Source organism: Callorhinus ursinus, unplaced genomic scaffold, assembly GCF_003265705.2.
Source record: "Callorhinus ursinus isolate GAN/ISIS: 27379988/994484 unplaced genomic scaffold, GSC_fseal_2.0 scaffold3, whole genome shotgun sequence".
NCBI classification, from domain to species: domain Eukaryota; kingdom Metazoa; phylum Chordata; class Mammalia; order Carnivora; family Otariidae; genus Callorhinus; species Callorhinus ursinus.
This window is the reverse complement of record NW_027397065.1, coordinates 65,904,813-65,929,160: the sequence shown is the minus strand read 5'-3', so window position 1 is coordinate 65,929,160 and position 24,348 is coordinate 65,904,813. Positions and strand designations below refer to the sequence as shown.

The 24,348-nt window shown below is 41.6% G+C and overlaps 1 protein-coding gene across 3 annotated transcripts; it reads left to right on the top strand.

Annotated features, from left to right (window-relative positions):
- Positions 1 to 23,003, top strand: DNAJC21 (DnaJ heat shock protein family (Hsp40) member C21). Of its 3 annotated transcripts, XM_073891035.1 has the most exons (14): positions 116 to 255; positions 4,188 to 4,418; positions 5,269 to 5,351; positions 7,259 to 7,352; positions 9,870 to 9,993; positions 10,295 to 10,417; positions 11,040 to 11,344; positions 12,207 to 12,358; positions 14,322 to 14,409; positions 17,065 to 17,223; positions 18,002 to 18,044; positions 20,655 to 20,827; positions 21,936 to 22,011; positions 22,517 to 23,003. In XM_073891035.1, exons 3-14 carry the CDS (start codon positions 5,276 to 5,278, stop codon positions 22,679 to 22,681), a joined length of 1,578 nt encoding a protein of 525 aa, XP_073747136.1. In that variant the 5' UTR covers positions 116 to 255; positions 4,188 to 4,418; positions 5,269 to 5,275; the 3' UTR covers positions 22,682 to 23,003. The 3 variants fall into 3 exon arrangements, with proteins under 3 accessions (XP_025723196.1, XP_073747136.1, XP_073747137.1); XM_025867411.2 differs by lacking the exons at positions 4,188 to 4,418; positions 5,269 to 5,351 and having other exon boundaries at positions 1 to 255; XM_073891036.1 differs by lacking the exons at positions 116 to 255; positions 4,188 to 4,418 and having other exon boundaries at positions 4,469 to 5,351.
- The last annotated feature ends 1,345 nt before the right edge of the window (positions 23,004 to 24,348 follow it).

Here is a 24,348-nt window from a genome sequence, read left to right as displayed (position 1 = left end):
CCCCTCGCCGCTGCCGCCGCCGCCGTGCTCGCTGGCTGGCCCGGTGCGGGCGCCCGGCTCCGGCTGCCGAAGAGGACCAGCAGCGCCGCCGCCACCCCTCCGGTCCGGGCCCCGGCCCCGCCCCGGGCCCCGGCCCCAGCCCCCTGCCCGGCCGGGCGATGAAGTGTCACTATGAAGCGCTGGGGGTGCGGCGCGACGCCAGCGAGGAGGAGCTCAAGAAGGCCTATCGGAAGCTGGCCCTGAAATGGCACCCGGGTAACTACTCCGCAACCGTCGCAGCCCTTGCAAAAGCCGGGCCCCCGCCACCCTTCGCCCCCCTCTTCCCGGAATAACTCCGGGACCCTGGCCGGTCTCGACCTGCCCGCCCTGTAACTCCCCTCTCCCTGGGAACCCCGCCCGGGTCCCCGACCAGGTGCCCTGCGCAGTGCTCTTCCCGCCGGGCGTCCTCCTCGCCCGTCGGCGGACGCATCCCTCACCCCAGGCTTCACTCGAGCCCGGGGCAGCCCGTCCCTCCCCAGACGTTTCCCCGCTCACCCGCCCCGACGCTACCCGCAGTGGCACTTGATGGGAGGACACATTCTAGCGACTTCACCCGCTCCTCCCACCCCTTCGCAGACACCACCGAAGGAGCAGGAGTCCTGAGCTCTCGAGTTTGGCTCTTGCTTGAGTCTCTGCCGCTCAACAGCCCTTAACTTCATCACGGAATCCCAGCTACCCAAGTGTAATTTATGGCCCCTTATTGAAATTAAGACAAAGAAGCTAATAAACTGCCTTTAAATAGCTGTGCTTCCCACTCCCTTCCCTTTCCCAGTAAGCTGTTGAAATACAGACCCTGTACTCCACTTCGGAAGTTTTGCAGATTGAGTTTTAATTGGGTGTCTTTCCCTAGGGAAGTTTGTATGTGTACTTAGAAGTATGCTTCCTTTGGATGTTTTATTTGGTGGCAGTTCAGGCCTGTGTGACTTCTGTGAAGTAATCTGATCTTTCAGACTGGGAAACTAAGGCTGTAGTTGAATATCAGCTTTTTGAGGCTTATAAGAGGTTTACATATTAGCATGTTTATAGAATCTCTGGTATGTACAAGTCACCATAGTAAGGTTCTGAAATGCTAAGACATCTCTGGGAAAACATGCTGTAAACCACGAAAAGTTAAATACAAGTGCAAACAAAATAGCACAACCTACATAATTGGTAGTTGGGTTAATAAAACAACTAATAAATGCCCCAGGAATTCAGGGGAGGGAGTTTTCACTATGTCGTGAGAGGCAGTGAGGCTTCCCCTTGGCAGAGGAGCCTAGATTTTTTAGCTGGATCCTAGCGAAATGGAATTGGGAAAAGCTAGCTTAAGAGTAGAGGGAAGAGCATCGTGGTGGACAAAAGGTGGTCCAGGGGACAGTTTGACCGAAGGCAGTATTAATTGGAAATCTGAAAATATGGGTTGAGAGAAGAGCTGAAGGAAGGGCCTGGGACCCAAAGTCAAAAGGTAATGTCTATAGTTGGTGGAACAAGAAATAAAGGTATGGGTTTGTTAAAGTGACGATTACCAATAGAGGGACTAAACAAATGTGATATATATTAGAAAGGAAGACGTAAGTAAGCTAAACATTCATCACAGCAGGAAGCCAGTAGCTATATCCAAAATTAATAAACCCAAAAATAGTATAGAAACATCTTAAAGGAACGGGGGTTGTCATCAGAGACTGAGTTAGGAATTAGAAGGAAGTTAGGAATTCCTTGACTCTTCTGGCTGGGAAAGTGTTAGGAAGGGGATTAATGCTTGTGACCAAATACATATATAATTTTGATGATAATATTAAGATGTTTTTGAGTGTAGTTTTAAGATTAGATTTTAAAGGGTCTTGAATGTTAGGCTAAGGACTGTGAAATTTGTTTTTCCAATAAGGGAGGGTCGAAGATGTCTTGATGTGATACTGTGGGTGCGGCTGAGTGGATTGAAGAGGAACGGGGACAGAAGTCAGGTAGCGTCCACCATGGCGAGGAAGGGCCCACACCGGGCTGGGGGTCAGTGGGAGGGAAGGGCAAGGCCGGGTTGCAGAGATGCTATGAAGGAAAAATGATCAGATTTGGCGATTAATTGGAAATCAGTGCAAGAAAGGAAGAAGTATGTAAACGTTACTAAAACATCAGTTAACTATTTTGAAACCAAACTGCTTAGAAATGAAATGTGAATGTCTTCTCTGAATGTCATCATAAATCATAACATCCTAAATATCTTTTGGTTTGAAGATGCCTATACATTTAAAGGTTGCATACTCTACAGGCGACACGTGATTTTGATATATTTTGCTGTGCTGGCTTGTTAATTTGTTAAGTCCATCAGTCAGCAAATGTTTAATTCATTCTATGTGCAAGGTCCTGTGTTAGATGTTTCTGAGGTTAACATAGGGGCTTTGCTTCAAAGAATAATTTGTACTTCAAAAAGAAAGGCTGCTCATTTTTCATTGTTAAGGGTATTTCTTTGTTTTTTGTTTTTTTTAATTGAGCAACTGAAAATAATTTTCAGTAGGGTCAGCATTACTTCCTAGTGAGATCACTCCTTGTGAAAGGAAGGCTTTTATTTGATGACTGCCATGAGCACTTTACTGTGTGAATGAGACAGGAATGGTCCCTGCTCTGCTGCCACGTAGAGTCATCAGGGAGTCCCAGGAAAACAGGTAGTTTCAGTCTGGTGAGAGATAAGGGTGGTATGAAGGCAAGTGCAAGATGCTTATGAACACACGTGCCTGACCTGGACTGGGTTTCTGTGTGGGTGGGATAGATGTGCATCTCTGAAGAAGTGACCTCTAAGGCGAGACCGAAAGCCAGAAAGCAGGGAGTACAGGTGGAGGGAGGCCAAACAAAGCATGACAGAGTGCAGGAAGGGGAGCATGGCCAAGTAAGCATAAGCCAGTCTGGGAGGTTGGGGTAGACTGGATGAGGTAGATTGGATTTTAACCCAAGGGCAGGGGGAAAGATAGGTTATCGTTTGTCAGGTATCTCTCTGGCCATGGGAGAGAGTGGATTGGAGCAGGCAAGACTGGGAGTAGGGAGACTGGGAGGGCAGAGTACATTCAAGTCACCATAATGACCATAGGACCTGGGGATGGGAACTCCGAGTCAAGTGCCAGAATTCTCAGGGAGATAAGGGGGCGTGGTTGAGTGATGTGATGGGCTTTGGTGGCACTCACCTTATGCCCTAACTCAGCCCAAAGTCAGTGAGAAGGGGAGGAAGGTGGGCTTGGCCAACGGTTTGAATCTGGAAGGAATGCTAGTGTGCCCTTGGGGGTGAGTAAAGGACCAGCAGCCAGGAGGACGCCAGCTCCAGCCCCGGACCTGCCATATGAGGGCTGTGGCTGAAGGAGCCCAAGAAGGAAGCCCTGCAGGGAAGTGGTGTTCTCAGAGAGCCTGGCTTCAGTCAAGGCAGGACTTAAAAGGCTCAATCCATGGAATTTTCCAGAAGGCACTGTAAAAAAGTTTGGGAGGGAGTAGAAGAGTGTGTGAGTGGATTGAGAGAAAAGCACGAAGAATAGTGTGAGAATGCCTTTTAAGCTTTGATGACTGGATTTGCAATACCTATGGCCTTTGTGGCTAATGATAAATGTGGGCTTTTTGTTTCTTTATTACTGCTTTTTAACTTATTGCACTTACGTGTTTAGATCTCAGTTTAACATTATAGTCAACCAGTTCAGGTATATTTAAGTGAAATAAGCCATATGACAGACTGAAAAAAATTATTTAAGAAAGATGCTTTAGTAAGAGGCTAGGTCTTATTTTCAGCTGGTACACTGATGGGCTTTCTGCATTTAAAAGCTTGAGCTTTCTCCAAACTTCTTTGGAGGAGGAAGGAAGGGTGTGGGAAGAAACAGGACAACGAAGTACAGTACTGATTAAAAGGTGAAGAAGAACCACCCACATACCTCCCCCAGTCACCTTTTTTGTTTTATGTGGGAAGATTTATTTGCTGGCATTTTCTGCCATTCTGCCTTAATTGGGACTCTGCTTTTTTATTTATGACAAAGTTTATGAATGATTTAATGAAGATGTAGAAGTCATGAGTATTTTTGAATCACGAAAGCTGTAGAAATCATGACTCTCACCTTGAAGGCATATCTGGACTATGTTCAGCTGCATGTGACAGGAAAGTGGCGACAGTAACTAAACCAAATAGTTTTATTTTTCTCACCTAGCAAGAAATCCAGAGGGGACCCGTCTTGGTAGCTCCAGCTCTTGATGAGACCGTCAAAGACCTGCTCCGTTGTCCTGATCCTAAGGCTTGAGTGCTCGCACCAAGTGTAAGCAAGTAAGCCTCAGAGCTCAAGGTTTCTTGCTGTCATGTCAAGGTGAAGAGACAGGCAAGCGAGCCGCTGTGTAGCAGTTCTCCTCCAAGAGGCCTGTGGACTCTGCCCGGCACCTTTCAGGTGGGCCCTCACTTACTGGCCAGGGTGGCCGTTGGGGGTCCCAGGGAGCAGAGCGGAGGAGGAAAGGGTAGAGCAGACACAGAGAGTGTGTGCTAGTTGCCTTGTAAGGAAGTTCTTGAAAGCAGGAGTGGAACATTCTTACAGGTGTTATGCGTCAGAGCGTAGTCACGGTCATGCGAAGCTTCAAAGGAGACTGAGGAATGGAGGCATTCTAATGGGACCAGGGGCCCACCACAAAGTCAGGTTTCGCTTGTTCCTGGAAGAAGAGAATAAACTAGCAGTCTCTGTCTCAATCCCCATAATCACCTGTAGGCTTTATACCCTGACTTTGGGCTGAGGTAAGGCCATAAGTCGAGTGCCACCAAAGCCCATCTCTTTGATATGGAAAATAAAATCTTTCCTGGGCAGTTTCACTTGGTAGCTGTATGCTTCTATCTCATTGGCTAAAACTGGGTCACCTGATCTCCCCAACCTCAAGAAAGTCTGGGGAGGTGAATTTTTTAGCTGGGCACATTACTAATGTGAACAAAATCAGGGTTTTGTTAGGAAGAAGAAGAGACTAGATACTGGGTAGGCAGCTAATAGTATCTTTCACAGAGTGGGGATCAGAATTTAAAAGAATTGTAACAGGGCATTGAGTGTCCTGTATTACCTAAAACCTGATTGCAACAGGGCCACAACGAGATGGAATTTGGTAGTATTAGTTGGAAATAACAGAAAACCTAACCACAGTGGCTTAAATAAATAAAGGGTTTTTTTTCTCTCTCTCACCACAAGAAGGTTTGGAGGTAGGTGCCTGCTGGCATTGTTCCTTAATATCACTGTGAATCTCTTGGCTTTTTCTTCACAGTCTCAAGATGGCAGCTGAAGCGCCAAACATCATGTCCACATGCAAGACAAGAAGAAAGAGGAAGGAAAGAAAATACACTAACAGTTAGACTTCTGCTGACTTCCTTATTGGTCAGAGCTGTGTCATATAGCCATTCCTAGCAGCAAGGGAGGCTGGAAAGCAAGTCCTTGAGCTTAGCCTCCACAGTAGAGGCTGCAAGAGAAAAGGGGAGAGGTGTTGGATGAACTAACCTTCAGTGTCTGCCACAGAATGGATTCAGAGCTCTATCAGAGTTTTTAAAAAAAAGTCCGTTATATAGTTATCACTTGGCTTGTCAGTATGAAACCTGCATGAAACTTTGTCAGCTGTAAATTCAGAATGATATAATGTGATGCTGTTGTGGAAAGTTAATGTAATGAGCTCTAGTGATTAAAAGTAGAGTGTGAAGAAGAGGAAGTAATGAATGGCTCCTTGATTATTGGTGCCTGTTTCTGACTGCATTGGAAGTAGAGGATTATAGTGTGTCATGAGAAATGGGAATATTTAGTCCCGGGGAAAGGTGGACTTTGAGCTAACCATTGGCAGTCTTCAGAGGGGCTGCACTGTGATGGGGATTTAGGACTGGCATTGTGTTACTTGCCACTTACAGCTGGGCTGCAGGGATGGAGGAGTTTTTTTCTTTTGATTTAAAGTTACCATGATTCTAAAAAGATATTGAAAGCTTTTTAGGTGAAAGCATCTTAGTAAAGAGAGCTATGGCAAATTGCTGCACTTGAGAAAGTATTGTCCGTGGTAGCGGTCGAGCAGAAAATCGCCTGAAGGACTGGACACCCACTGTGATGGTACCTAAAAAGAGGAGGCAGGATGCCTTCAAGGGTCTTGTTCCAAGGCTGCAAGATTATTCCTAGGGAATATGTTTCTGTCCTATTTTAACTCTGGCCTCTTAGAGGGCAAGTATTGAGTTGTAGCTTATAAAATTTTGGTATGCTCCAGAGTAGATTGAAAATATTCTGCTTTCTGAGTATATTAGATGTCTGTTGCTACATAACAAATTACCAAAAACTTAGGGCTTAAACCAATAAACACAGCAAACGTTCATTATATGGACTCAGTTTCTGAGGATCAGAGTGTGGGAATGGCTTAGCTGGGTGGTTTGGGCTCAGGGCTCCTCATGAAGTGGTATCCTCATTGGGAAAACCCGCTTTTGGCAGGCCTTGTTTCCTTGCTGGCTGTGGGCCAGAGGCCTCTGTTCTTCTCCACGTGGGCCACCCGAGTGTCTTCTTGCTGTGGCAGCTGGCTACTCCCAGAGCGATCCAAGAGAGCGAGAGCCCAACATGGAAACTGCAGTCTTTTATAAACTAATCTCAGAAGTAATTTAGCATGCCATCATCATTTCTGCTGCCTGCTATTGGTCTCACAGACCAACCCTGGTGACCCATGAAGGGGGTCCACAGGGTGTGAGTGCCAGGAGGTGGGGATCCTTGGGGGCCATCTTGGAAGCTGCCCACCTCCCTGAGGCAGAGGTGCTCTCTGACTCACAGTTAAGGAAGCACAGCTAAGAGAAGAAGAATTAGTATGTATTTCTAAAGCTTTATGAGATTTATTTTGGTCTACGTTGATAAGAAAGAAAAAACATAAAGACCATGCGAACAATAAACATAATTTAACACTAAATAGTAACAGTCCTTCTGTAACTGATTTGATGTATATATTTTGCTTTTTCTAAAAATAAAACGTATACTACTCAGGGTTTTCCATTTGTGGATATCCAGATTGAGTGCTCAGTGATGCACCAAGGCTTAGGGGAACGCATGCAGTTTCTACTTAAGCAGATACTGCTCACATATCCTGATTATCAACTCTCACCGGGATCTCTCTGCTCTTCCCTGATTGTTTTTCTTTGTTTTGTACACTCCTCATCTATTTATGGCATTTGTGATGGAAGAGGTCCCTTTTAGATTCTGTCCTCTACCTGTTTGGTGACTGAATATCTGTGACTTTATTTTAACAGATAAAAATCTGGATAATGCCGCAGAAGCAGCTGAACAATTTAAATTAATCCAAGCAGCATATGACGTGTTGAGTGACCCTCAGGAAAGAGCATGGTGAGCATCACACTGTCCTTCCTATCTTAGTGTATTTTGTTGGGAAGAATTATCAGTAGAAGATCTAAAAAAATGTATATTTGTCAAATGTTTCAGTGTGTTCTGAGGTATCTGTCACCTATTCATTATAGAAAATGTAGTATTATAAACATCAGGGTGCATGTACCCCTTCAGATCCCTACATTTGTATCTTTGGGGTAAATACCCTGATGTTTATAGCAGCAATGTCCACAATAGCCAAACTATGGAAAGAGCCAAGGTGTCCATTGACGGATGAATGGATAAAGAACATGTGTACACACACACACACACACACACACACACACACACACACACACACACAGGAATATTATGCAGCCATCAAAAGGAATGAAATCTTGCCATTTGCAACGATGTGGATGGAACTGGAGGGTATTAGGCTGAGCGAAATAAGTCAATCAGAGAAAGACATGTATCATATGATCTCACTGATACGAGGAATTCTTAATCTCAGGAGACAAACTGAGGATTGCTGGAGTGGTGGGGGGTGGGAGGGCTGGGGTGGCTGGGTGATAGACATTGGGGAGGGTATGTGCTATGGTGAGTGCTGTGAATTGTGTAAGACTGTTGAATCACAGACCTGTACCTCTGAAACAAATAATACATTATATGTTTAAAAAAAAAAAAGAGAAAGGGGGAAGAGAAAAGGGGGGGGGGGGAGTTTGGAGGGGGAGATGAACCATGAGAGACTAGGGACTCTGAGAAACAAACTGAGGGTTCTAGAGGGGAGGACAGTGGGGGGATGGGTTAGCCTGGTGATGGGTATTAAAGAGGGCACGTATTGAATGGAGCAGTGGGTGTTATACGCAAACAATGAATCATGGAAAACTGCATCAAAAACTAATGATGTAATGTATGGTGATTAACATAACATAATAAGATAAAAAAAATTCAGTATTAGAGTTGGAAGGAACCTTAGAGGTGAATATTCCAATTATTTTATTTTATAGGTGGTGGAACAAAGCTTGGCAATATTATATAGATTTAACTTTGATACTTGTGAAGTTACTTCTCATTAAATGGGATCTCTTTGGTGTATGACAAGTTTACTGGTGTTGGACAAGAATGTTGACTTGTCCTTAAAAACAGTGCTTCAGAGCAAGAATTGCGTTTTTCCCCAAGAACTACTTTATATGAAGAAATGGAGTTAAGCTTCCATATCTATGACAGATACTTTTACTTTTGATGACCTGACAGTTTAATATCATTTTCAGACAAAAATTTCTTTCCTTTTTTTTTTTTTTTAAGATTTTATTTATTTGAGAGAGAGAGAGAGAGTAAGCATGGGGGGGAGGGGCAGAGGGAGAGGCAGACTCTCCGCTGAGAAGGGAGCCCGATGTGGGACTCGATCCCAGGACCCCAGGATCATGACCTGAGCCGAAGGCAGATGCTTAACCGACTGAGCCCCCCAGGCAAAAATTTCTATGTTTAACCAAAGTTTTCAGATTCTGATGAACTTTGTGCTACGAAGGAATAGGTTTTAAGCCTGGACATAGCTGTGCAAGAGCCTGCTGTTATAAAGAGCAGGCGGGTGTTCAGTGTTGCTGCACGAGTCTTGTGTGTGTTAAACAGTGTACAACACAGCTGGCTCTTGAGGGAGAAAGGCCGTAAAGAAACAACTCTTTAACAGTTGTCTTTTAGGTGAAAATCAGAGAATCCTACATTTTTCTCCTGAAAAATTTGGAGATGTGGCCTTAGAAATGCTTTTGCTTTCCTTTAGGAACTTTGAAACTCTTTCCTGACTTCCTTGGCTCTGTCTGCTTCTCCAGATCTCAGGAGGCCTTCCTGTGCTAAGGACTCTCTTGTCTTTTTGTCTGAAGCCCCTGCTGTTAACTCTCCTGTGACCTGCAGGCCAGACTGCACGGTTACTAGGAGCACGGTCCTTCTAGTGCAGGAGACCCGGTTTGGAATTCTAGCTTTGCTGCTTATTGGGTTTGTGATTACGGACAAATTGTTTAGTACCACTGAGCTTCAGTTTCCTGTTATATCTTTGGGGGTAAGAACTAACTTACAGAGTTATTATAAGGAGTAATTGTGTGTATGTGAAACTCGTAGATTGTTTACATAAACCTAGGAAGAGTCTTGTTCTGGTCTATGTTGGTAAATCTGATCACAAATATATAATCAGTCTGTGGAGCAGATTATGTCCAGTGCTGACCTATTTAGTAATATTTCTTACCTGTAGAAATGCAGCTACCTTTCTGGGGGAGTCATGGAAATTCCCTGGCTTGTTAAATTGCATTGTTCATATGGATGAGTACTGTATAATGCCTCCATCGTATTGAAAGTTGCCGTCATATTTTTAATCAGTTCTCTGAAGGATTACTATGTCTTTTCATGTTGATATTCGAAAAAAATTTTTTTAGTATGGATTGGACTAATGTATAATAATTTGGCTGTTTCAGAGTAAAGCATCCTTCTGCAATCTTATTTATTCAGTGATCACTGAGAGGATACTAATCTGTTTTGTTTGTTTAGGTATGATAATCATAGAGAGGCTCTACTTAAAGGTGGGCTTGATGGGGAATATCAAGACGACAGCTTAGATTTGCTTCACTATTTCACTGTGACCTGTTACTCTGGTTATGGAGATGATGAAAAGGTAAATGAACTCACTCTTAATTTCTGATCAAGCACGAGACTTTCAAACACAAAGAAAATTCTCAGAATTATTTTATAATAGGTGAAACAGTATTCATTTTGAAAAGTGAAAAAATATTGCCTTCATGTTTAAACTGTCAGCATCTGAAAACCTCCAGTTGAAACCTAAGTGTTCTTGCAGTGACAGAACTTGAGCCCATAATTCTTTAACGTTAAAGTTTTTCCTGTTACATTTTAAAATCATAATTGGTGATTAGACTATAAAAGTATTAAGAATTTGTGCTCTTGCTACTGTTTTTTAGGGCTTTTATACAGTTTATCGTAACGTTTTTGAAATGATTGCGAAGGAAGAGCTAGAATCTGTGTTAGAAGAGGAGATGGAAGATTTCCCCACTTTTGGAGACTCCCAGAGTGACTATGATACGGTAAAAGAAAACTGCTTTGCCGTTTTGTAATTAGCATTTACCAGTGTGTTTTCTCCCCACTTCTTCTTCTTCTTTTTTTTTTTTTTAAGATTTTATTTATTTATTTGAGATAGAGAGTGAAGGAGAGAGCATGAGCAGGGGGGATAGAGGCAGAGGGAGAAGCAGGCACCAGACTGAGCAGGGAGCCTGATGTGGGGCTCGATCCCACGACCCTGGGATCATGACCTGTGCCAAAGGCAATCACTTAACCAACTGAGCCACCCAGGCACCCCGTCCCCATTTCTTTAGTTAAGAAGCATGGATCCTAGGTCTTGGTCCTATACTGTGACTAAGTCTCTCCCTCTCTCTCCCTTCCTGGAGGGGCTTTCAGTGCCCTCAGAGCATCCTTCTTTACTTTTTCCTGTTTTTTTAAGCGGAGTCCCGTCCCACTCATTACCTCATTCAGTTTGTTCTGGAGAGTGATTTATTCTGTAAAGCCCTAAGAGGACTGTCTTCTCCATTGACTAGTAGTGATGTGATGTATATGAAAAAAGAGAAGATGTTTTGCATCACTGATATTTGCTGCCTTGCTGAGGGAAAAAATCTTACACCTCAGCATTTTACTTGTTTTTTTTGTCTCTAGGTAGTCCATCCTTTCTATGCCTATTGGCAGAGTTTCTGCACTCAGAAGAACTTTGCTTGGAAGGAAGAATATGATACACGACAAGCTTCAAACCGCTGGGAGAAACGTGCCATGGAAAAAGAAAACAAAAAGATTCGCGACAAAGCAAGGAAGGAGAAGAACGAGCTGGTGCGCCAGCTGGTGGCATTCATCCGTAAGAGAGACCGAAGAGTGCAGGCGCATCGGAAGCTCGTGGAGGAACAGAACGCCGAGAGGGCCAGGAAGGCGGAGGAGATGAGGCGGCGGCAGAAGCTGAAGCAGGCCAAGTACGGGACGCGCTGGGACGCGCGGCCAGGCCCCTTGCCCCGTAGAGATGTGGGGCCAGGCCTGACGGGGCACTTTCACGGGGGTGGGAGGGCCACTTCCACATCCTGGCTCCATCAGCCCCCCTTTGCGTTGCATGTTTGCCTTCAAAGGCCCTTTATTCTTGAGATCCTTTCCAGACTCTTGTGAGACATAATAGTAATGACTGTCCACTGATCTCTGCCTCTGGACCAGGCCCTGTTCTACGCATTTTTGTCCTAGCAGTTCTGCGAAGTAAGTTCTGGCTTTTCTCCTCGTCCTTTTGAGGGGGCGAAGCCGACGGGTCCGAGATCCCATAGCTGGGAAGTCACAGAGGCGGGACTTGGACCCAAGACGCTGGCACAGTGCCCCTGCTCTGCCCCACCTCGCCGTCCTGCCTCTTTGATGGCACGCTCCAGATCTTTAGTTCATTTTCATGCCTTCAGTGCTCTGTTACTTGGAGTTAGTGTAAAAGCATTGTGTCCAGAGCACTGTAGCATTCTTTTAAAGATTATTCACTTCTTATAAATTCTACCCCCCCAACCTTCATTTTTGGAAAATTAGCACTTTGCTCACCACTTAGGATTTAAAAACACCTCAAGACTTTTAATAACTTGCTAAGAGTTATAGGTTTCAAAGCCCATTATCTAATAGAAATAGTTAAAATCTAGGTAGTCTAATAGTTAAAATCAACCACATAACAAATAAGCGACTGCCCCCACTTGAACTCAACACTGACAGTGGAGGAAGACGCTCTCCAGGGCATGGGTTGGAGGCCTATGGGGTAAGTAGAACCAGCGTGGAGACCTGATTCTCAGCATAAGTGGGGCTGTGCTGTGTGTCTAGACTGGCCGAGCAGTACAAGGAACAGAGCTGGATGACCGTGGCCGACCTGGAGAAGGAGCTCAAGGAGATGGAGGCACGCTACGAGAAGGAATTTGGAGACGGATCAGATGAAGATGACACAGAGGAATCTGAGCTCAAAGATGGGCATGATGGTAACTTCATTCCTTAGGAAACTCGAGAAAGTGAATGTTTCTGTGCTCAGGCGTTATACACCCAGGGTGCTTATAGGGGGCAGTCGGAAGCGGGGGCCTGGCTGCATCCTGGGAACGCCAGAGTCCACTCCACTGCTGCTGGGACCCCTGTTGCCGGGGTGTTCGTGTCTGTTTGCTTTCTAAGCAGAGCTGGAAATCTGGATTTTTAGGGGACCTCTTCCAGCTCTTAAATGTGGCAGACAATTAAAATGAAAAACAATATTGTGTAGGCCAAGCAAAGGTAGACCACTGACGTTGTCTAATTCCTAGACTACTAGAATAAGAAACAAGAGTTTATCTGATTAATAAACTCTTTTCTGACCATGCTTTAAACAGTTTGTGGTTCTGGCTGCATTGGCAAATGGGCATATTGACAGGTGTGACTGTTGGTTACTTAAAAACCTGCAGTGAAGCTCAGGTCAAGTTTTAATAGCAGCTCTTTCCAGAAAAAATTGTACAGGAGTCTACGTAGTATATATAAATTGTTCCTCTCATTTGACTTTTTTGAGGGGCTCCTCCTGGTGTGCTGAAAACTGTCCTTTTGGTGCCTCTCTTGTGAGAGCGCAAGGCATGTGACTACCTGAACAGGAGAGGAGTAGGCATTGTGGAGAATAACCTGACCTTTTGAGTTGTCTCTAGCTATTCCATGAGGAATAATGTGGAAGGATCTAGCACAGTTTCACCTTATCTACAAATGTGTTGTTTTAGACTGGTAGCCAAATGACAAAATGATGGACTTTTATTTACTCAAAATGGTTATGAAATTTTCTATTAATGAATTAGAAGTAGTTTTTGTGCAGGTCTTTTGAAAATTATGCATTCTATAAACGTGAGGTGGCATAATTAGAGTTTTATGTAAAATTTATGAAGTGCTTTCACATGCAAGAGCTTTTACACAATACCCCTTACATGTATGTTTTGCTCATAGAATGATTTCCCTTTTACTAAAGAGGAAAATAAGATTCTGAGAAGCTTTGGCATATAGGCCTGCCATGTGATCATTTTTAGATCCAGATTTTGACTTCAAATCCAACATTCTTTATTAACTATTTGATTAATCGTTTATATAGTGAAAGGGTACAGGTAATTGCACAATAACAACATTTATTAAACATTAATACTAGGTAGAATGAGTTTTGATCATTTATGATTTCAATGAGAATGTCTTTCAAGTCCTATTCATATCACTTACATATGAAGAACCAAAATGTAGACTATAGAAAAGATACCTTGGGATCTTTATTAATCTCATTGTATGATCCCATTTATTGATCTCAGTAGCAGTCAGTTTACTTGATTATTTCTTATAAAGATAGATGGGATTTTGCAAAGACTTTTAGTTCAGCATTTTAGTCGCTTAGATTTTGTGGACTATATTGATAGTAATTATTTCATTGTAATAAAGCCCCAAGCTTATAAAAAAACAAGGGTATAAAGACATTATTAAAGTTTACATATAGTATGCTCTTTTATGACCAGCCTGTCAAATAGTGATGGAGTGTTAAACGCTAAAGCATTTAAGAGTAGATTACAGTTACAAATGTGTTTGCATCGAATCTTGCTCAAGGGGGAAACTGAAAAACTTTTGTTGAAAAAACTGCTTTGTGGTGGAACTATGAAAGTGGCATTTGATTTTCTGAACTTAGCTCACACTGAGAACTTTGAGAAGACTTTGAGTCTTAGTAGACTTATGAGAAGAACTGGAAAGATAATGTGGTTGATTTGGAAGCCTCCCCTTATAATTCAGGACTGCTTTTAAAAAGTCAACTCAAATCCTGGTAACGTTATTTCTTTTTTGTAAGGAAATACAATTTCTAACTTGTTTGCGATATTAGATTGTTACTAAAGACATGTAATTTGTTAACATGTTTTAGATTTGGGTTCTATTCAAACAGGATTCTTACTTTCGACTTCCTTCGTGCAGGTAAAGACAGTGATGAGGCTGAGGATGCTGAGCTGTATGATGACCTTTACTGCCCAGCATGTGACAAATCTTTTAAGACGGAAAAGGCGTAAGTTTAAGATCTCTGAACTCCCCTTTTCTTCCGAGGTGAACTAGAACGCTGAAAGCCCTAAAAAGAAAGTGCTCATAGCAGTGGGTCACCAGCCCTCCTCCATGTTCTCTTGGGGGATTTCTGGGCCGCAGAGGAAGAAGGATTTGTACTGGTGGTGAATAAGCACGTTGTGCTGATTCTCATTCATGCTGCTTTTTAAAACCTGGATGTGTCTCCGTGTTGCTGCTTGTTGCGACAAAGAAGGCACAGTCACACAGCCGAGGCTAGACCAAAGCTAGTCTCTGTTGTTGGTGGCAGACCCCCTTCCAGCCGTCACACTCCCGTGCAGGCCAGTGCTGCCAACCGGGAACTTTAAACGTGTCCTGCCTAAATTATACTTGCTGAAGTGGAGGGACTTTGCCTTTTGGAAACAAGGAAGAAGAGAGAAGGATTTGAAGGGATACTGTTCTGAAGAGAGGAGAAAGAATAGGGCAGAAAACAAAAGTAGAGTCAGCAAGGGACAAAGAAACAAAACACATGCAGGAAAGGAGAAGGGAGACCGAAGGATGCCAGTGGGGGTGTGGGTCGTAAAAGGTGTTGGTGTGGAACCCCGAGGGGAAAAAAACTGTAGCGTGCTAAGAGACGTGGCAAGGGCAGAAGAGTCAGAAACGGGAAAACAAAAGCAACAGTGAAGGAGATTTAAAAAATTATTTTTTTATTTGGAAACAATGTCAGACTTACAGAGAAGTTGCAAGGATAGAATACAGAGCGCCCGATTCACCTGATGTTTTGCCCCATTTGGTGCACCCCTTCTCTCTCTCTCCCCCCACCTCCCCTGCTCCACACACCGTTTTTCCCTGAAAAAATTTGAGAGTAGGTTACGTGCATAATGCTCGTCTACCTCTAAATACTTCAGTATGTATTCCTTAAGAATAAGGCTATTCTGGTAGATGATCACAGGACCCCTGTCAGCTTCAGGAAATTTGTTAACACTGATATGTTCCTTTTACCTCCTTTACCGCCCGAATCCCCCTTCTGTCAGCACATCCTCTGTTCACGTCCTGTACGGAGTCTCTTCCACTCCAGTTGGGATCCGGTCTAGGATCATGGATTGCGTTCATTTATTTAGTCTTATTTAATCTGGATCAGTTCCCTTGTCTGTGCCGTTGTTAACTCCAGAATACGGGCCCTTTAAAACCTTTTTTTTTTTACTGGAGTATTTATCGTCTTGAATGTCCGTCTCCTCATGATTAGTTTCAGTCTCCAGCTGGAATACCACATCAACATGTCGTGTTGCTCTCGGGTCTTCATTTCTGAAAGCATACAACGTCTGCGTCTGTCTGCCCTTCTTTGGTGGTGATAGTTTTGATCAACCAGCCAGGACGCTGTCTAATTTTTTCACTGTAGAGTTAGCATTCTTTTCCCCTTGCGACAGATTTTACCTTATAGCCTGTTTAATCTGTGGGGAGACACTTTAAAGTTAGGCAAGTATCTTGCTCCTCAGAATGTCCTAGATTTGGCATTCATTGATGATTTCAGCTTATGCCACTTGGCACCATAATGGTTCCAAAAGGGGGCTTTTCTGGTACCAGTGCTCCTTCTCCGTTATTAGTCCTCAGTAGGCCTTCTGCTCTCAATAAGAGCCCGACCTTTCCTCCATCCAGCTGTCTATTATGAGTATGAATTTGTGAAGTTTTTCAGTGTTTTAGAATTTATTCCTGTACTTTTCATGTTCAAACTTTTCCAGATACGATTAATGAGAGTTCCTCCAAGGTGGCTCCTGTGTCCTTTTGACATGTCCCAGTCATTTTTTTGAGCACTTACTTTCTAGCACAAGATGTTCCAATTTCTCTAAGAGACCATGGTATGAAGGAGAATTTTAGTGGAAAGGGAGAGTAGCAATGGAGACTAGAAAATCCAAGTCTGAACAGATGAGATAAAGTGAATAGTGTGGACATAAGTTTCCTACTTTCTTGTTCATCTAATAATTCTGGTACTTAAGTATTGTCAACCCTATTTTGTGGAGTGTTACTTCATGGCCCACAGATGCACTGAAAGAGACAATGGCTCAGAAAGTTTTAGGCAGATGGGTGTAGATGTGTCTGAACTCACATTTAGGATGGTGGGAGTGAGAGGGGAGAGCCCTCTTGGAGAAGGCGAAAGACAGTTATTGAAAAAAGCAAAAGGGGGTAAACTACTCTGGTACCTGAGGCCCTCACATCGTAACCCAAGCAGTCTTCTCTTCAAGCTGGAATGTTGTCTTGTAATTTCTCAGCATCTTCCAAAGCCCACGGTGCAACCTGGAACGTGCACGTGCTTGGCTAATACTCAGTGATTAAGAGGAAACAGTGGAGAAGTCTTGAATTTTAAGAATTAGAAAGTAAAAATAATAGAGATCTTGACCAAAAAAAAATTGGAAGACAATATGTAGATGAAAGGACAGAGGGAAAGGGGAATGCCGGGGTACAGGGAAGAAGAGCACCCCTGTGGGCTGGCCAAGTCCTCCTGCCCGAGAGGTCCTGACAGGGTTCTTCTGCTTCTCTTTGTCGGATCCCCAACATTTTGCTTCCTTACTGGGGAAAAATGAATTTTAACGTGGTTGCATTGATTCAGCCACATATCTGGGCACATATGAATCCTGTTGTGGTTACTAATGTCAGATTGTTCTTTCAGCATGAGGAATCATGAAAAATCAAAGAAGCATCGGGAAATGGTTGCCTTGTTAAAACAACAGTTGGAGGAGGAGGAAGAGAATTTTTCAGGACCTCAAACTGATGAAAATCCATTGAATGCCAATTCTGAGGAAGAAATAGAAAATGCACCAAAACAAAAGTACTTCTAAAAATGCTTCTAGACGTACTTACCACATTAGAGATGAGATTGCATTTAAATGCTATTTTATCTAAGAAGTTATTCTGTTATGCTAATATTTTTCCACATTTTTTTCTACATAAGGGAACTTACAGTATTGAAATGGGTAAAGCATGATGTCACATAGAATTTTTACAGAATATATTATGACTATTAAAAGCACTTTTGATGTGCTATGGTGAGCACTGTGAATTGTATAAGACTGTTGAATCACAGACCTGTACCTCTGAAACAAATAATACAATATATGTTAAAAAAAAAAAAAAAAAAGATAGCAGGAGGGGAAGAGTGAAGGGGGGGAAATCGGAGGGGGAGACGAACCATGAGAGACTATGGACTCTGAGAAACAAACTGAGGGTTCTAGAGGGGAGGGGGTGGGGGATGGGTTAGCCTGGTGATGGGTATTAAAGAGGGCACGTTCTGCGTGGAGCACTGGGTGTTATACGCAAACAATGAATCATGGAACACTACATCAAAAACTAATGCTGTAATGTATGGTGACTAACATAACAATAAAAAATTAAAAAAAAATAAACACTTTTGAACTATGCTAATTACCATCAATGGAACCACAGTTCTAATTTTCTAATGATAATGTGAATATTTTCTTTTTAATATCCTATGATATTACTTTTAAAATTTCACTTCCCTCTGTATCAGTTGTGTTTTAGTACTTTTTTTCTTCACTTAGTAGTCACAGAGTTAAATATTTGACATTTTGATTTATATTTATTCTTAGGCTTTCCAAAAAGCAGAAGAAAAAGAAACAGAAACCAGCACAGGTATGTTGAAAAAGTTTTATTAACATTAAATATCAAACATAAAGTTGGACTGCTCTTGTTTACTCAGTATAGTTTGTATTTTTCACTCTATAATTTTATGTTGATTATAAAAAAGATTGAAGGGAGTTGAAAACAATTTTCTTTCTTCATCATTTTTCCTCCATTAATATGTACGTAGCTAATTTACTTAATTACTGTTGTCGATGTGTCTTAAAATTTTGCAGGTGAAATTAATTCCCAGATACTAATTAGCTGAGTGATCATATTAAAAAAATATCTGGACACATGTGGTGACTGGGTCTTTAAATCAAGATAACAGTTAAAATCAGAAATATGTGAAAATCTGAGGGTTGATTATTGTATATCTAGGTTTCTTTTGCCAACAACAAATGAAATTTTGCAAAAGGAACATTTGGTTAGAAATGTGTAATGACTATGATTCTTGAAAAAATGTTAGTATTACTCAGAAATGTAAGTAGCTTAAATATTTCACACCTGGTGTCTAAATCCAATCTCAAGAATATTTTTAAATAAAAAGTTATTATGTTATACGTAACAATCCTGTAGACGTATAAACACACAATGAGCTTGTCCATTTTGCTAAGGATATTTGGTGGTTCTTAAGGGAATGGAATTGATTTCTGTGCTACTTTAATATAATCTCATTATATTAGCTTATATTAAGTATTAAATGTTACAGTTCTTTTTGAAAACTGAAAATATTTTTAAGAAAATTTAGTTAACACAGTAATTTTTTGTAAAACTTTAGATTTGGCTTATCTATTTAAACGGTTATATATTTGAAAGTAGTTTTTATCTGTCTCATATTCCAAAAATGATACATGATACATGAACTTATCACTGTTAAAATTTGTGACTTGGAACTTTTGCTTCAATTATAAAACCACATAGCAAGTTCTGTGTTCCTTTTTAAAATGACTCATACTGTCTTCTACCCAAAGACTCTATAGTCATTAGCTTAGAACATTTCCTCTCTCCTTTGAGTGTGCCAGAACCACTAGAATAAACACAAGATAAGAGAGATTTATACCTAACCCAAGCCTATCTTGTCTGGAGTCAGGAAGAGTAGGTCCTATAGATTGCAGTAATAAACACATGTATTTGTGTTTTCTTACCAATGAAAATGCTTCGTTTACTACCCCATTTTTTCCCCTCCAAAGCTGTATTCCTTTATAGTAATACCTCTTGTTGAGGATTTCTGATTCTTTCAGGAAGAAAGTCCCAGTTCAGACCTAGTTGTATGTAGCACTTTTCCCGATGTTTTCTCAATTCTTTTTGAAGGGAAGGTAGCGTGGAGATGTGAACTAGTAGATTGAAGAGCAGCAAATACAGAGAATCAGGAAACTTCAGACTGGGAGAGTTTTCTGTATGGTCAGAAAAAAAATTTGCATAACCCAACAGGATGGTAAAAGAAAACCCAGAAAACTGAAATTGAATGTAAACAGAGGACCCTGGCTAACAGAAAGGAGGAATTTAAGTCACCTTTGAGCACTCTGAACACCCTCCATGGGACACATTCCAAAGACAAAATTACCTGCAAAAAAATAAATCTTGAACTTCATAGATACTTTGGTGCTAATATTTTTGCTAGAAATGTGTAACCTGAATCTAATCCTAAGGAGACAATCAAACAAAGCCAGACTGTGGGACAGAATAGCCAGCAGATTGTCAGTACCATGAAAGACAAAAAGTAGGGCTGTGGTTCGAGAACAAAGGAGATTCAAGGGGCATAACCACTACACGCAGCATGTGGTCCTCGATTGTCGCTCACAAGGAAAGGATGTTACTGGGTTGTGAATATGGATTATGGAGCAGATCACATCAGCATTAAATTCTTGAGTATGAAGAGAGTATTGTGGGGAAGAGGGTAGCATGTTTTTGTTCTTAGGAGACACATGGGAAGTGTCATGATATCCGCCTGTAACTTATTTTCATCGTTCTGGGTATGGGGGTGGGGTGTGTGTGTGTGCTGAGAGGAGGGAGGAAGGGAAGGGAAAGCAAATGTGGCAGGAGGTTGCCCCAACCCAAACCAACAACAACAAACACTCTTCACGGAGTGAAGGTGTGTTTGCCAAGCTTTGTCTTTTCTATAATGCTTATTTGCTGTTGTTTTTTTTTCTCTTCTAACTATAAAAGTAATAGGTGCTCATTGCAGATCATTTGGGAAATATAGAGAACTATAAATATCACCCCTAATTCTGCCTATAGATACTACTTGGAATTAAATTGTAATCAGACATTATGTATAATTTTCTTTTATATTTTAGCTAATATGTTGTACGTACTGTTCCACAAAATTGAATCAGTGTCTTTGCAAACATGATTTTTAAGAACTTCGTAATTCCCTTCATAATTCAACTATTCACTTATTGAACATATGGATTGTTTCCAGTTTTTTCCTAATTTAATATTTCTGTAATGAGCATTCATGTTTTTTAAATTATTACCTGCTTTTTCTTTTTATTTCCTGAAGATCTCCTCCTCCAGGGCATACAGGACATTGTAATTGTTTAGCATAATTATTTGGTATCATAAGCTGGGATTATTACTGTTATTTATTTTGTAATGCATACATGTTTTATTACCTAGAATTCTGATGATAATTTCAATAAAAATGGAACTGGAGAAGAAGTAAAGGTTGAATCAGAAGATACCAACTTAAATCAAGACCGTACCAAAGAATTGGATGGGAGTCCCCAAGAAAGTATCAGTGTCACTGAGACTGTCGAATTCTGTGATGATCCAAAAAGTGAAGCTAAGAAGTAAGTCAGGTTGATAGTGTTTTCTAATTAATGTTGGTAGGAAAAATATCTTTTCATATCTCAAATAACACCTTTCCCACGATTGATGAAGCAGATCAGGTGTATCAGTGACTTGTACGTTTATCCAGACAGACATCCCACTGTATACAGACGAAGCGTGTTGGGAAGAGGAATGTGGTCACAGACATTTCAGCAATATGGCCCAAATCAGAAAGGCACTTTGATCCAGTTTCTATCCTGTTGAGGTCCTTGTTTTATCCTGGATCAGTAATCCTTGACACTCACATGAGAACAAGTCTCCTGATGAGGCTGTGCCCCACTTGCCTGGAGCATCTGGAACTGTGTGTCCATGCTCATGGCTGCCCTCCTGTGTTGGGCCCCACAGTGCAGGTCACCAGGCTCTGTATGCACAGCCTGGGGCCTTCCTGCTGGCAGGGGCCCTGGAATGTTCTTGCCGCACAGGGTCACAGTGGCTGGCCAGAGGAAGGTCTCTCTCAGGGGAGAGAGCATTCCTGGTCCTCTCCTTCCTGCCTTGTCTTACTTTCTTGTCGCCGGCCTCCTCTGTTCCTCTAGAGCAGAGAATAATTTCTTACTCCTTGAGGAAAGGTCTGAACAGTAAGTAGCATCAGGTCCCTGTCTAGGACCATGAGAAAGAATTCAAATGACAGTGTAAAGTGGGAGCCTGAGTTGCCAGCGCTTATGACCATTGGAGCAGCAGCGACGGGGCGGCGCAGTGCACGTGGGCGTTTAGGAATTGGCGTCAGTGAGGCAAACACAGTGGTGGAGGCCTGGGGCTAGGCCTGGGGCTCTGAGAGAAGGAGGGCAAGGAACCGCACAAGCCTGTAACGTGTTGTGGCTTGTGTTTCAGCTGTTTTAAGTAAATTCCTTATTTTTTGTGTCAAATTTGACATCTGTGTGATTTAAAGTTGCTCTTGAAAGCTCTTCATTTGAGATGTGAAAATTAATTAGGTTGGCCATTAAAAACTAATGAATTAACCTTTAAAGTCCATGTCACTCTTTTGAGTCTTCTTGGGAGCAGAATAACAAAGGGAATACATTATTATATATACATTATTGGATTGTAAGAATTCTATGATTTATTTTCCAGTGCTCCTAAACCCAAAGGAAAGAAAGCCAAAGATATGAAAAAATCTGTCAAAGTACCTGCTGAACCACAGACAGTGGTAGGTCAAAATCATATTGACATATTTTCAGTGGACCTTGTTTCAGCAATATAATTTAAATTCTTAGTTCTGATTCTGAAGATGTGTTTGGTGGGCCCTTCTGCGCCTGCTGTATGGGTGTGGCTCCATCAACAGGTTTTCTTGACGAACGCAGAATTTATATCTGTGCTGCTGTTACTGTTGTTCTTCAAAAGTAAAAGGCGCATTGAGAATACCAGACTAGCAGAACGTTACTGCTCAGTTTTCTATTACTTTGAAATCTAAAACCTCAGTGCAGTCCACACGATGCATACTGTTGAATGTCTCAGGCCTCTTAAAGTCGATGGAGTTGGTTGATGGGACTTCTGTGAATAGCTGCCTCTTTTGAGCCTGTCTTAATGGCCGTCATTTTGTTAAAAGGTCTTTATTTTGAATTATTTGATTGTTGATCTCAACATGAAAACCCAAATCACTGCTCTCGGGTAATAACACTTGCTCTTATTTATGATTTTTTTTCCCTCTTCAGAGTGATGTTCTTATCAGCTGTGCAACCTGCCATAGTGAATTTCCATCCCGGAATAAACTTTTTGACCATCTGAAGGCCACAGGTCATGCAAGAGCACCTTCATCATGTTCTTTAAACAGTGTAACAAGTAGTCGAAGCAAGAAAGAGAAACGTAAAAACAGATAGAAATTCTGCCAACGCTTTTTCTTTTTGATTGTCTCTAGATTTTGAAACCAAAAACTGAACTGAAGTCATCTAAAGAGTTAAAATTTCGGTGATCTGCAATTTATTGCATTGTGGAAGATTATTTTTTATCTTGTAAAAACATTTTTTTTGTTTAATATATATTTTTTAAACATTTCATTAGTGATTGAATTCTACTTTGCCATCTGAATTGACTTGAATGTCTCAAAACAGGTACATACTGTAAAGTATACATTCTTGATTTCTCTTGGCTCACATGGACAGAAATGTACAGGGAGAATTAAATTATTTTAACACATACAAATGCTCCTTTCTGTTTTATTTTGTGGATTTCACATAGTATTTTTATATGATTCAGTGCTTTTGTATTCTGTTATGTTTCATGATCTGTCAACGACTCAGTTTGTTTTAAAATCATCATAGATTTTTTTCTCACCTGATTCCATGACTCCAGTTCCGATTTTTAAATTACTTCGAATTAACCTATTGTTGATTACTGTATTTTTTCCCTCAAAGACGGTGGTAGGTAGAAACTAATTGAACATATGTGGTTATGTTTCAGGACTAGCATCTCAGGGTATAACCATGGTGATTTAATTTGCGATTTTATAGGTAATTCTCAATAAGATATATCTTTTGGTGTTTTGCTCTGATTTAAATTGTGGAGGTGGAAGCAAATCAATGTATATGGCACTTCCTCCTTTGGCACAGTGCTGGCCATAAAGCGTGACGGATCCAGGGGGTGGGTGGCTCAGATTTAACAAAGCATATTCTGCCTTGGGATTTTTTTCTTCACTATTTTCAGGAGTTTTTAATTTTTTTTCATCATTTATGGAAAACAACTTTTTTAATAAAAGTTTTTTCATAGGGCTGATATTTATGCCATCCATTCTGTAGCAGAGATGAATATTAACTCGAAAAACGGAGAATGGTTGAAAGTGAGTGTGGTCAAGTATATGGATCAGTGATGAGTCAATTTTTAGGATGAGGATGGATTATATAGGCAATTTTTACAATTGGTCTTGAGAGTAACTTTGAATTCACTGGCTTAAAATATATACTCTGTGTTCAGTGAGGCTGTCTCCTTATATCCTTGAATCTTCAAGTGAAGGAATCTTCAGTTATGTTTGAGCTCTAAAACTTGAGTCTCTAATGGCAAAGACTTTTCTGAAAGCCTCATGGATAGTTTTGAGCATGTGGATCGTTCTGTGTGATGGACTTGAAAATATGAATTTGTATTTTAATTTTTTCTTCGTTTAGAGATATAAGTAGATTTTTTTAAAGATTTTATTTGACAAAGAGAATACAAGTGGGGGGAGGGGCAGCAGCAGAGCGAGAAGCAGACTCCCCGCTGAGCAGGGAGCCCGATGTGGGGCTCGATCCCAGGACACGGAGATCACGACCTGAGCCGAAGGTAGACGCTTAACTGACTGAGGCACGCAGGCGCTCCATAAGTAGATTTTCTTTATCTTCTTCTTTTCTGTGTCTCTCTAACCTCTTATCTCTTAATTCCTCCTACTTGTCATACCCCACCCTCCCACCTTGTCCCTTTCTTGTCCCTTCAGGGGAAATAGCAGCCAGGTCTTTGGGCTCTTCCTCCCAGGCTTGGTCTGAAAACTTGCCACCCTCCTCTAACTAGAATTCGGTGA